We start from the raw sequence: 12,428 nt of genomic DNA on the forward strand, positions 1-12,428 counted from the left end.
ATGGATCCGTGTCCTGCCTGCTCCAGTCCGACAGACTGTACTTGTCCAGGCCTTGGTCCTTCCCTGGCGCGAAAAAAAAAGTTCCACCGCCCGACGCCTCCGCGTATGCACCTGGAGCATTCCCCCTGCGGCCTGGTGCCAAACGACGGCCCGCACCCGGTTAGACGTTGCTGCCTGGCAACAAGCCCGGCGGGGCGGCCACTTTGTTACGAAGACGACGCCAAGGCGTGCGACCCGAGGCGGATAATCAGATCCACAGTCTTGGACAGCCCGCGGCAAGTCATGCATAGGGACGCCATTTCCTGAAATCCGGCCAAAGCGCGCTACCAGGGCACAAGAGAGGCCGACAGCGACAGGGAAACGCAAACGAGACGAGGCTACATCCAGATAGAGAGCATGCGGCACAGCGAAACAAGCACAGACCAGACAACGACGACCACGACGACAGCCGCCGCCAGCTCGCGGCTCGCGGCTCGTTGCCCCTATACTCCCCTACCCCTTTCACCTTTAGACAGGCCGAGGGCAAGGGCCAGTAGCCAAGGGGGGCGCACGCAAAACGTCCTAGTTTGGGTGTTTGATTATGTTTACGGCAGCCGTGCGCAGGTAAATCCAAATCACCACAGACGAGACGAGACGAGACAGAAGAGAAGAGAGACACACACCCACCCACAAACAGAAGTACGCCTCACGCCTCGACGCCGCCACCACCACCACTACCACCGCCTCCGCCGCCGCCGCCGCCGCCGTCGCGCCGCCTGCCTTGCCTTTGCACCGAAAAGTAGGCAAAGCGAAAAGCCCCCACGCACCAACGTGTCTACTGCGTGCGTCTTGCCGCTGCTGCTGCTGCTGCGCCGCGCCGCTCCCCACCCCGCCCGCATCCGTTCCTAAACTCTTTGGCATCAAGCTTATCGTTTCCTTTTACGATCCATCTCTCTTCTCTCTTGCACTCTTCTCCCTCTTCTCTCTTGTCGCAATCCGACACTGCACAATACACATCCCCCCCCCAACACACTCTTCGCGCACAGAACATTGCCTCCCCGCCATCACTGGCAGGCTGGGCCTTCTCAAGCAACAACAACACACGACCGACCTCTTTTACCCTGTCGGTCGCAGCAACAGGCTTGATAAAACCCCCCACCCCCACCCATCACCACCACCTCCCCCCTCGACACCATCACCACCACCACAACGCGCCCCCCTCCCTTCCTCAGCGTCTTGACCAACATTGTCCATGGTCATGTACCCATCGTCATCCACCCAACAACCGGCAGCTATATGCGCCCTCAAGTCGCCCGCAGATGCGTACGTTGCCCGTCATTACCCATTCATTCAACCATATTGACCCCACTCCCCAGCATCCATATACTCGAGGCTGTCCGCTTGGGCATTGTGCCAAGAGTAACGCGCCGCCTGACTGGCCATGAGCGCTCAATGATCAGGCCTGGGACGGTCTGGGTCTGGGAAGAGGGTACGTGGTGGCGCGGCGCGTCCAGGGTTACATCATGACTGACTGGATATTCCAGAGGAGACGAATATGCGCCGGTGGACCGATGGGCGTCGATGGGGCGCTTCGCGCGTAGGCGGTGGCGGCTTCCTCGTCTACACCGAGTAAGTCATTGCATGTTGCATAGCCGTGCAGCGCTCACACGCCTCAGGTCATCCGACTCGCTGTCCCCACCCCCGTCGCGAGCTGATTCGCCCTCATACGGTAGCCAAGGCGGCTACTACGCCAATGGCCGCGATGGTTCCACATCGACCCCGCCACGCCGTCCGGAACCCCTCGTCAAACAGACATACTCGACAAGCATGACCCACCCTGTCACGGCCAAAGTTAAAAAGTTCCACGTGGTGGCATACTCTTCCAAGGTGAGTCGAGCTACTCGTTGCAGCTGTGCATGTAGCTAACGACGCGCAGAGAAATCCCCAGGGCGACGGCGCCAACTCGCTGCCTCTTCCTCACCAGCTGCCCAACCTCGCCAACATCAAGATCACGCCTGGCATCTGGCCAGACTGGGAGACTCGTCGCGATGACTTTGGCGCGCGTCGCGCGCCATCCACGCCTCACAGCCAGCAGCCGCCTCACTTGGCCCCTCACCACCAGGGACACCCCCACGCCCATCCACATGTGCAGCATCCTCACCACCTTGCTGCGCCGGGCCCAAGCACGCCCGTGACAGCAACAGCAGGCCCAATCCCACCCCCTCCAGAGCCGTATCCTCCTGCCCCTGGCGACCACCGCGACATGGCCCACTACCCGCCCCCTCCTCCCCCTGGCGATAGGCGTGCCTCACCCGCGGAAGCAGGCCATCCCGCACACCACGACAGACGCGGATACGCACCATACTATGACCCGTACGACCCACACCGTCCACCACCTCACCATTACGACATGTATCCACCTCCGCCGGACAGATACCCTCCTCCACCGGACCGCTACTACCCCTACTACCCGCCACCGCCGCCGCCCCCGCCCAACGGTGACTACCGCTACGACGACCGGTACTATGAACGCGGTCGTGAGCGTGAACGTGCGGAGCGTGAGCGCGAGCGCGAGGACCCCGCTGCCGCCGCCCACCGTGCCCCAGCAGGCTACTACCCTCCCCCGCCGCATCCGTACTACCGCGACCACCCGCCCCCTCCCCCCCGCGACCCGAGGGAAGGCTCGTACCCCCCCGGGCGCCCGACTAGCTCACACTCGGCGGCTCATCTCGGCAAGCGCTCGCCCGACAGCCGTCCTTCGGGTGAGATCCCCGAGGGCAAGCGCATGCCATCGTGGTCACCGGCGGCTCATGCGGCGCCGAGATTTCCTCCTGGCCCACCCAGCGACCGCGGCAGCTTACCGCCTTCGAGCCATGGCCGCCACGCCAGTGGATCGGTGCCTCCTCCCATGGACCCCCGCAACGGACGCGACTACCGCGAGCACGACCCTCGCGAAATGCGCGACCCCCGCGACGTGCGCGACCCGCGAGACGTTCGCGATCCTCACGGGCGCGACCCGCGCGAGCAGTACGACGAGCGCCGCCGCCACTCTGCCTCACCCGCGCGGGCTGCTGGCATGAATGCCGGTGGTGTGGGCTCTGGCCCTCTGACGCTTCCTCCTCTCCGCGACGCCATTGACCAGAACGGCGAGAGAGTGAGCCCTCGTGCCGCCGCCGAGCGCGAGGCGGCGTGGGGACGCGTCCCCGTTTAACCATATAATGTGAAAAGGACACGACGTAGTAGTGTCGCGATGGCTGTTCCGGGAGCGATGTACAATACACCACGGTTTGTACGCTCTATTGATGACTGTATGACCATAGCATGCATGGACGGATGTTTGGTAATTGGGTGCAGTGCCGAATAATAAGTAGTAGTGGCGACCGAGCTCCGGTTATGAGACATATTAGAATTTGCGGGTTAAAACGTAACCGGGAGCTGATGATCGCCCTCGCAAGCGGCGGCCAAAGATTACACAGCAGCGAGCACGTTGTTGTCGTGACACCCTCCGGTTTTCTTGTCCTTTGCCATCGCGCACTCGCAGCCCCGCCCGTCGATAGCGACAATGTCGACCCCGCGCGGCGAGGACGAGACGACGCCGCTGCTCTGCGCGCCGACGTTCAGCGAGGTGAGCGGAGCGCTGCTTGCTCACCGGCACCCCACCTTTGGCACCTGCTGACTGACCAGGTGGACGTGTACAACCTCGTGCACGAGATACGAGTGGACATTGTGTCGCATATTGGTGCGTGCGGCGCGGGCTTCGCCAACTGACGCCGACGCCAGATACCCCCCTCACGTTCGAGCAGCTCATCGCGCCCGACTCGACGTACACCATCATCCGGTGAGCCTGCCCCACGCGAACACAGCTGACAGCAGGCCCCTGACGGAGAAGTACCTCGTGCGACGGAACCCCAGCGTCAGTGCGTATGCTTGGGGCGGGTGACGGGTGACGCCTTGCTCGACGCTCACGCCCCAGTCTTCTGCCTCCTCCTCAACAAGGTCCAGTTCACGACCGACTCGCACCAGCTCTCTATTGCGACCCTGTCCGAGAGCCGCGCGACGCTGTGCGAGATCCTCGCGACCCGCGTGCTGCGCGGCTGGTCGGAGCGCAGCCTGCCCCTCGCGACGGTGCTGCTCACGCCGTGGCCCATCTTCCAGGGCGCGAGCCCGCACGTCGTGCAGTCGGCCAAGGCGGACGGCGAGCAGGACGTGCTCGACGATACGGGCACGGCGCTCGAGGTGGGTCGTGCGCGAGGGTGTCGCTCACCCACCCCCCAGATGGCAATCATCTCGTCCGCGCGCCGCTTCATCCGCTCCCCGTCGTGCCAGAAGGTCATTGGTGCGTGCGCTCCCCTGGCCGCGACTAACCACCAGAGGGCATCTGGTCGGGCAAGATTATTTACTCGGCCGTCAGCGTGCACGCGCTGATTTCTGACGTGGGTAGAGGGTGGGGCGTGTGCTGACGAGTAGAACTACAAGACGCGCCCGATCCAGATATACAACCCACACAAGGCGCCAGTGCTCGACCACTACCGCCTCAAGGTGCCCAAGATCCGCGCGTTCCTCGAGTATGTCAACTTTGTCATCCTGTTCATCCTGTATGTGATCGCGATCGAGCGCCTCGACCCGCAAAAGGTCAACGGGTACGAGTTTGTGTTTATCGTGTACGCGCTGGCGTTTTCACTCGACAAGGCCGCGGCGATCCGCGAGCACGGCTTGAAGGGTGGGTCGCGGTGGCAAGTGGCGCTGACAGCAGTCTTCTCGAGCTCGCTCGTGAATGGTTTTGACCTCGGCTTTGTCGTCATCTTCATGGTCTATCTCGGTGCGCGGGTGTACGGCGTCCGCGCACATGACCCAGCCGCCATGGAGTTTGGCGCAGACTTGCTCGCAATAGGTGGGTAGGGCGTAGGGCTGGAGCTCACCCCAGGCGCCGTCGTCATGTTCCCCCGCTTAGCGTTCATGACACTGGCCAACAATCTCATGATTCTGAGTATTCGCTCGATGCTGTCGGAATTCTTTTGTAAGCTGATGGAAGAGGTTCGAGCTTACACCAGTCCTCATGAGCGTCGGTATCTTCTGCTTCATCGGCTTTGTGTACGCGCTCCGCACGCTCGGCAAGGGCGGTTCCAAGTAAGCACTCGAATCCGACTCCGCTCACACCCAGCCACCACCCCGTCTCCCAGATTTGTTGGTGGCTCTTGGAAGTGTACTTTGGCCTCGATGCCACAGGTTTCGAGTCGGCCGTCGACTTTCACCCGTGGCTTGGCCCCTGCCTCATGATCCTGTACGGTTTCCTGTCCAACACGCTCCTCCTCACTGTCCTCGTGGCGATCCTCGGCAACACCTTCGCCACCATCAACGCCGACGCGTCGGCCGAGTCCATGTTCCGCAAGGCCGTAGCCACTGTCGAGGGCGTCAAGGCCGACGCCGTGTTCAGCTACCAGCTCCCGTTCAACATTGTCGCCGTCGTCGTACTGTATCCCCTTAGTTTTGTCCTCAACCCCCGGTGGTTCCACAAGGTCAATGGTAGGTGTTCAGCACGCGGCACTCACCTAACACACAGTGTTCATGATCCGCCTGACCAACCTCCCCGTGCTCATGCTCATTGCGCTGTACGAGCGCCAGACGTACAACCAGTCGACAATGTGGGAGCAGATTTGTGACTACGCCGACCGCTATCTCAGCATCATCTCGTCTGCCAGTGAGTGCCAGGGGTGGAGCCTGTTCTGACACTGTAGCCGGATTTGAGGGCCTCATCGGCGCCGGCATGGACATTTCGGCCGTGTTTGAGATTGAGAGAGAGTACGGCACAGCATACCGCGACTGGGAGGGCGACGACGACGACCAAGTCGTTGTCATCGACGGCGAGGAGATTACGACCGATGGGCCTGTGACGCCGGTGACTCCAATCGCCCCGGGGACGTTAATAGGTTCTGGTGCGATTACAGAATCTCCCGTCCAGACGCCGTCCGCGGGCCCTGTCTCGCCCCAAACCGCAAGGCGGAGGCGCTCTATGAACGGCGGACCCAGCGCACACCACGTCGCCCACCATCACCCGTCACCACACCTGGCACCGACCGCTCTTCCTGTTGCCCCGCTGCCGCGCGTTCGCAGGAATAGCACGCTCTACGGACCCAGCCCCCTGGCACAGCTGTTCGTTCGCTCACCGGAGGAACCAACATCAGGGCCACAACGGCGCGTGACTGTCATGGCCGGGTCGTTACCAGTCACGTCCATGGTCCTGCAGTCGCCGAGGCGCCCGCAGCGTTCGTCGCTGGGCCCACAGGGGACGGGCGGCACGCCACAGAGACCTCAAATGTCGACGAGCTTGAACGTCAGCAGCGCCTTGGAACGCGACGGTGAATCGCCGAGACGCCCTCTGCCCCGCCCGAGTGCCGCCACGATCCAGGAGGCCTCGCAGCCGCCGTCGCCCGCGGGCTCGGACCAGCAGCCGCGGCGCGGCGTCCCGTTCCCATCGGCTGCGGACGAGCCAGCGGCTGCGCGCCAGCGCGTCGTGTCGTTCAAGGAGCAGACGTCGCCCCGTATCCCGCGCACGTCGTCGCTGACGAGAGTGGCGTCGGGCGAAGGCAGCGCGCGGTCTATGACGCCGCGTACGCCCCGGTCGCAGTCGCCGCGCAACGTACCCAACTCGCCCAACCTGGCTGCGCGCAAGCCGGCCGTGTCGCCCGCCAACCGGGTGTGCGCCAAGGCGTCCGAGCTGCTCGAGTCGCAGCAGGCCGACGCCGAGGCGGCGCGGGACAACGACGACCGGATCGTGTCCATGGAGATGCGGCAGCGGCGGATCGAGGCCATGCTGGAGCAGCTGGTCGCGAGCCTGGGCGCGGGGGACAGTGCGATTGACCCGCGGGGTGTGGCAGTGGGCAGCCGGCACGAGGGGCAGTTTGACACGTTTGACGAGAGTGCTGTGGAGTAGGCCCGGCGCAGCGGGGCGGAGGAGCTGGGCGTGGCGCCGTTAGAGCCGTCGTTGGGCGTTTAGTGTTAGTGTGACCTGTTCACTGTTGCTTCACTGTATTCATTATGCTACTGTGTGCTGCGCTGTGGGTGGGGTGGGGGTGGTGGCCGTGGCGCCAGTGGTGGCAGTGGGTGTGGAGCTGGGCGAGTCGCTATGTGATACAGGGGGTGGTGGTGGCGGTGGTGCTGAGGTTGCCCCAGTCGTGCGCGTCGTCGCTGGCATGGCTGGCGTGGGTGTCGGCGCTAGCTCGCGCCGCCTCCGGCGGCGCTCGGCGTGGCCCGCCTACGCATCGTACACGGAGTCAAACGACTTGAAGCCCTTAATCTCGATGGGGTTGCCACTCGGATCGCGGAAGAACATGGTCCACTGCTCGCCCGGCTGGCCCTCGAAGCGCACCTGCGGCTCCATGACGAACTCGGTGTTGGCGGCCTTGAGGCGCTCCGCCAGCGCCTGCCAGTCAGGCAGGAGGAGCACGGCGCCGAGGTGCGGCATCGGCACCCAGTGGTCGCCGACCTTGCCGGTATTCGTGGTCGCGAACGGCTCGCCGACGTGCAGGCTGATCTGGTGCCCGAAGAAGTCGAAGTCGACCCAGGTGTCGGTGCTGCGCCCCTCGCGGCACCCGAGCACGTTGGCGTAGAAGGCGCGGCTGGCGGGCAGCGAGCGCACGTGGTACGCGAGGTGGAAGAGGGAGCGGGTTGTCATGGCGCGGTGTTGGGGAGGTCGAGGTCGTCTTGGGAGGGGGAGGGAGAAAAGAGTGGAGGCAGGCTTGGACGCCGAGTTATAAGCGCCGGCTCGGCGGTGCTGGCCCGACACTGGCCCGATGGCGCGGAGATCTCCGCTCGCACCGCGGCGTGCTGCGGCCAGCGTGAATGCCGACTCGACGGCTCGCTGTCGCTGCGTCGCTGCTTTCGGCTTTGCGCCGCGCGCTAGAGGGACAAGATAAAGCCGATGCGCGGGTGTCGCTGATGGAGAGTTGGGACGCGGTGCATCGGCGTGAGCGGCCGGCTGGTGACTGTCGGCCTCGATGTGGTTGGCAGATGGCTGCGCGCTGCACTCAGCCAAAACGCTGCTCGCTGCTCTGCGCTCAGGCCTGCAGGCCGTCGCCCTCACGTGGCCCACGTGCACACCACGTGCTGGGCTTACCGATTTCAGCCGATCAGCCGCTCAGCCACAAGCCAGGGGGGCCGAATACGCACAGGCCCACCAAGGCGATCTACTCCCGCCTGGCGCGCACGGGTGTTGCTGTGTGCTGTGCCAGGCGAGGCGCGGCACGCCCGCCGCCCGCCCGCCCTGCGCGTCGTGCTCCAGCGCGCAGGCTGGCTTACACGCCTGGCGGCCTGGCGGCCGTTGTGCACTCACCCAAGCAGCTCTCAGGCTCAGGGCGCGCGGGCGGCGTGTCAGATTTGGCTGCCGCCAGCAGCGCTCCCAGGTATGCAATCGCACCTGGGCGCCGGGCGGTGCCGTGGTGTGTGCCGTTTCGACGCCCCGAAACAACAACCATGGCTGGCGCAATCCACGACGGCAACTGTGATCGCTGCGCTCGCTCCTCTTCGTCGTCGCCCAGCACGCCCCGCTCAGATCTCGCCGCGCTCATCAATCACGCCTACTCGCGCCCACATTGCATCGCATCGCCGCGCCTCAGTCTTGCACGAGCCACGATCCACGCCCAGCCGCCGAGCCCGTCTTGCCCCGCCCCGGGCACCTTTTTCCACAGACTACCCCTTGTTGATTCGCCCCTCACACCTTTTGACTTTCCCTTCCCTTATTGCCTTGTCCCCCCTCTCCCTTCCCTTCCCTTGATCCACGCCTCTCCGACTTTGGAACGAGCAGCGAGCAGTGAGCAGCGCCCGCCGTCGTCGTCGACACAGACCTTTTAGTACCACGCACCACACTCCACTACGTCCTTGGACAATCTCATCTCACACGTTCACACACTTCAAACCCACACGGCCCACACCCACGCGCACCACCTTGTGACTGCCACCCATCATCGCCCTAGCAACGTTTATAAACACCTGTAGCCCATAGTCCCCCCCCTCCCCCTACCTCCCACAATGACCCTCGCAAACGACACCATCAACGTGTCGGCCCTCAAGGCCACCTACGACGAGGCTGGCCAGGGCCACGTCTTCAAGTTCTGGGACAAGCTCGCCCCCGCAGAGCAGGCCCAGTTCGCAGAGCAGCTCAGCTCGATCGACGTCAACCGCGTCAACCGCATCTACCGCAACGCCGTCGCCGCAGAGGCACCCGTGACCCCGCTCGTCGAGACGCCCCAGGAGGTGCCCGGAGACGGCCTCCAGCCTCCCCACCTCCTCTCGCTCGACAAGTCGCGCTCGCCGTCGCCCGCCCCCGGCGTCCCCGAGCCCGTCCTCCCCCTCCCCGAGAGCGCCTGCGCCACCGTCGTCAACAACCCCGAGGACGAGGCCCGCTGGCGCGCCATTGGCCTCGACGCCATTGCCAACAACCAGGTCGCCGTGCTCCTCATGGCCGGTGGACAGGGCACCCGCCTCGGCTCGTCGCACCCCAAGGGCATGTACGACATCAGCCTGCCCTCGCACAAGACGCTGTTCGAGTACCAGGCGTCCCGTATCGGCCGCCTCGAGGCCGTCGCCGCCGCCGCCGCCGGCAAGGACGTCAACGATGTCAAGATCCGCTGGTATGTCATGACCTCGGGCCCCACCCGCAAGGAGACCGAGGCCTACTTTGAGAGCCAGAACTGGTTCGGCCTTGGCCAGGAGAGCGTCATCTTCTTCGAGCAGGGTGAGTACAGCAGAATAGAGCGCAGGCGGCATGCTGACACCTCCAGGCGTTCTCCCCGCGCTCAGCAACGAGGGCAAGCTCCTCCTCGCGACCCCCTCGAGCCTCTTTGTCGCTCCTGACGGAAACGGTGGCCTCTACTCGGCCCTCCGCAAGCCTCTTGCCCCCGGCTCCGACCTCACTGTGCTCTCCGACCTCTCGGCCCGTGGCATCCAGTATGTCCACGCCTACTGCGTCGACAACTGCCTCGTCAAGGTCGCCGACCCCGTCTTTATCGGCTCGAGCATTGAGCGCCAGGCTACCTGCGGCGCCAAGGTCGTCCGCAAGCACCTCCCCACCGAGTCGGTCGGTGTTCTCGCCCAGAAGGGCGGCGCCTTCTCGGTCGTCGAGTACTCTGAGCTCTCGCGCGAGAAGGCCGAGCAGCTCGACGAGACTGGCCGCCTCGCCTTCTGGGCCGGCAACATTGCCAACCACTTCTACACGACCGACTTCCTCCACACGATCGAGGCCATGGAGCGCAAGATGGCCTTCCACATTGCCCGCAAGAAGATTGCCCACGTCGACATTGCCACTGGCGAGACGATCAAGCCTACAGAGCCCAACGGCATGAAGCTCGAGCTCTTCGTCTTTGACGTCTTCCCCTTCACCTCGTCGCTCTCCGTCCTCGAGGTCGACCGTGCAGAGGAGTTCTCGCCCCTCAAGAACGCCCCTGGCTCCAAGGCCGACTCGCCCGAGACGTCGCGCCGCGACCTCCTCGCCCAGCAGCGCCGCTGGCTCGAGGCTGCCGGTGCCACTGTTGCCGAGGACGCCGAGGTCGAGGTCACCCCCACCGTCACGTACGGCGGTGAGGGCCTCGAGTTTGTCGCCGGCAAGCACATTGTCCGCTCTGGCGTCATCTCGTCGGCTGCCGACCTCGACGCTCTCCTCTAAGTTTGCACAACTTAGCCACCCATCCTCTCAAACGAACATTTTAACACGGTTCCTAATACTCGGGGCCTGCCCCTCTCACATCATGGACACTCGGATGGTGGCACTACGAATATCTCTCACGCTGCATTATGTACATAGGCCTTTGGGCATGCATCATTGTCCCTAGAAGGTGCGAGGGGGTCGGTGACTTGAGCACGGTGCCGGTGCCACATCAGTACCGCCACGCCACGACGCCGGTCAGCGCTCAGCACTCAGCCCACAACCACTTCCCTGCTGCCATGACATTCATGATGCAATCTCTCAAGATCACACACCTAACGTACACGCTATCTGCATCTAGCTGGTGCTCTACGAGAGGCTGGCGCCGGCAAACGACTTGGCCTTGCAGACGCCGTCCTTTGTGCGGATGCGGTGGACCGTCTTGGTCTCGGGGTCGGTCCAGACGGCCTCGAGGTTGTCGAGGGTGGAGAAGTTGGGCTGGATCGTCTCGAACACCTTCTTCTTGGGGTTGAGCTGCGCCTCGGGGGTTGCGTCTGTTGTCAGCTGTGCCCACGGCGTCGTACTCACTCTCATACTTCTCGCCCTCAAAGTAGACGCGGTCGCCGGGCTGCGCGCCAGCGGGGGGAGGACAAACTCGACGCCGCCGTCCTTGCCGTCCTTGGACGAGGCGCAGAGCAGCATGGCATACGACTTGACGCCGCGCATCGTCACGGGCTTGAGGTTGCACACCGTGATGATGGTCGCGCCTCGGATCTCGTCCTCGGTCATGTACTTGACCAGGCCGGAGCACACGGTCCTTGGCTCGGCCTCTCCGACGTCGATCGACTCGACGTAGAGCGAGTCGGCGTCGGGGTGGCGCTTGACTGGGGGGTTAGGGGAGCCGCGGGGGCTAACTCACCGTCAAGGACCTTGCCGACACGGAGGTCGATCATGGAGGGGAGGGGTCCGGTCGGCTCGGCGGCGGGGGCAGCGGCCTTGGGGGCCTTCTCCTTCTTCTCCTTCTTCTCCTTCTTCTTGCCCTCGGGCGCGGCGCCGGCGGCACCCTCAGCGGGGGCAGCGGCCTTGTCCTTCTTCTCCTTCTTGCCCTCGGCGGCGGGGGCAGCCTCGCCGGCGGCCGCCTTGTCCTTCTTCTCCTTCTTCACCTTGGGGGCAGGGGCAGCGCGGGGAGGGGCAGGGAGCGAGGCGACGTCAACGTCGACGGGGGGGAAGGCGTTGGGGAGCTCCTTCTGCGCGGCCTTGACGGCGTCCAGGTCCTGCACGTGGAGGAAGTAGCGCAGCACGGCGGGGTGCTCGGGGTGCTGGCCTGCGGGGGCGCCGGCGAGAGCGGGGTGGAGGCGCGCGTACAGGTCGACGTCGGCGGTGGAGGGGGCGTTGCCGACGAGGTAGGTGAGCGGGGTGAGCTTGTCGTTCAAGGACTGGGGTCAGCGGCAGGCCAGGCTTCACCGCACCTTCAGGTTGGAGGCAATCGAGGCGACCTCGGACGTGGCCTTGGCGATCGCGGCCTGCTCCTTGTCGCCGGCGCCGGCGAGGGCGGGGTCGGCCTTCTGGGCGGCCGCCACGAACTGGGCAATGTCGGACATGGCGCGGGCAAAGGGGATGCGGGTGGGCCGGAGGAGGGTTGGAGTGGCGCTTCGGAGGGTCGTGGACAGCAGGCCGGGAGCGAGACGCATGCACCTGGGCTTGGGGTTGTTTTGAGGTGGGGGTTGTCGTTGCTGTTGCGGGTCCGGAAATGTCTGACGAGTGAACATGGACTCGCACAAGACTCGAGCGTCGTTGAAACTGAAAATGACGT

General features: G+C 64.5%; 5 protein-coding genes across 5 annotated transcripts; 3 read left to right on the forward strand and 2 right to left on the reverse strand.

The window, feature by feature from the left end:
* Positions 1 to 1,237: 1,237 nt before the first annotated feature.
* Q8F55_006975 (uncharacterized protein) lies at positions 1,238 to 3,190 on the forward strand (the record flags this gene model as incomplete). The annotated part of the gene is made up of 5 exons (XM_069355415.1): positions 1,238 to 1,302; positions 1,356 to 1,468; positions 1,524 to 1,608; positions 1,656 to 1,866; positions 1,916 to 3,190. The coding sequence occupies 5 exons, from the start codon at positions 1,238 to 1,240 to the stop codon at positions 3,188 to 3,190; spliced, it is 1,749 nt and encodes a 582-aa protein (XP_069207486.1).
* A 351-nt stretch (positions 3,191 to 3,541) lies between these two features.
* Positions 3,542 to 6,910, forward strand: Q8F55_006976 (uncharacterized protein; the record flags this gene model as incomplete). Its single annotated transcript, XM_069355416.1, has 12 exons — positions 3,542 to 3,604; positions 3,664 to 3,718; positions 3,760 to 3,817; positions 3,853 to 3,896; positions 3,953 to 4,215; positions 4,255 to 4,315; positions 4,351 to 4,412; positions 4,456 to 4,870; positions 5,031 to 5,106; positions 5,141 to 5,502; positions 5,540 to 5,677; positions 5,715 to 6,910. The coding sequence occupies 12 exons, from the start codon at positions 3,542 to 3,544 to the stop codon at positions 6,908 to 6,910; spliced, it is 2,793 nt and encodes a 930-aa protein (XP_069207487.1).
* Positions 6,911 to 7,231: 321 nt separating this feature from the next.
* Positions 7,232 to 7,651, reverse strand: Q8F55_006977 (uncharacterized protein; the record flags this gene model as incomplete). Its single annotated transcript, XM_069355417.1, has 1 exon — positions 7,232 to 7,651. One exon carries the CDS (start codon positions 7,649 to 7,651, stop codon positions 7,232 to 7,234), a length of 420 nt encoding a protein of 139 aa, XP_069207488.1.
* Positions 7,652 to 9,003: 1,352 nt separating this feature from the next.
* Positions 9,004 to 10,636, forward strand: UAP1 (UDP-N-acetylglucosamine pyrophosphorylase; the record flags this gene model as incomplete). Its single annotated transcript, XM_069355418.1, has 2 exons — positions 9,004 to 9,709; positions 9,756 to 10,636. 2 exons carry the CDS (start codon positions 9,004 to 9,006, stop codon positions 10,634 to 10,636), a joined length of 1,587 nt encoding a protein of 528 aa, XP_069207489.1.
* A 348-nt stretch (positions 10,637 to 10,984) lies between these two features.
* ARC1 (G4 quadruplex nucleic acid binding protein) lies at positions 10,985 to 12,216 on the reverse strand (the record flags this gene model as incomplete). The annotated part of the gene is made up of 3 exons (XM_069355419.1): positions 10,985 to 11,499; positions 11,535 to 12,051; positions 12,085 to 12,216. The coding sequence occupies 3 exons, from the start codon at positions 12,214 to 12,216 to the stop codon at positions 10,985 to 10,987; spliced, it is 1,164 nt and encodes a 387-aa protein (XP_069207490.1).
* Between the last annotated feature and the right edge of the window lie 212 nt (positions 12,217 to 12,428).

Source organism: Vanrija albida, assembly GCF_041260175.1.
Source record: "Vanrija albida strain AlHP1 chromosome Unknown contig_5, whole genome shotgun sequence".
NCBI classification, from domain to species: domain Eukaryota; kingdom Fungi; phylum Basidiomycota; class Tremellomycetes; order Trichosporonales; family Trichosporonaceae; genus Vanrija; species Vanrija albida.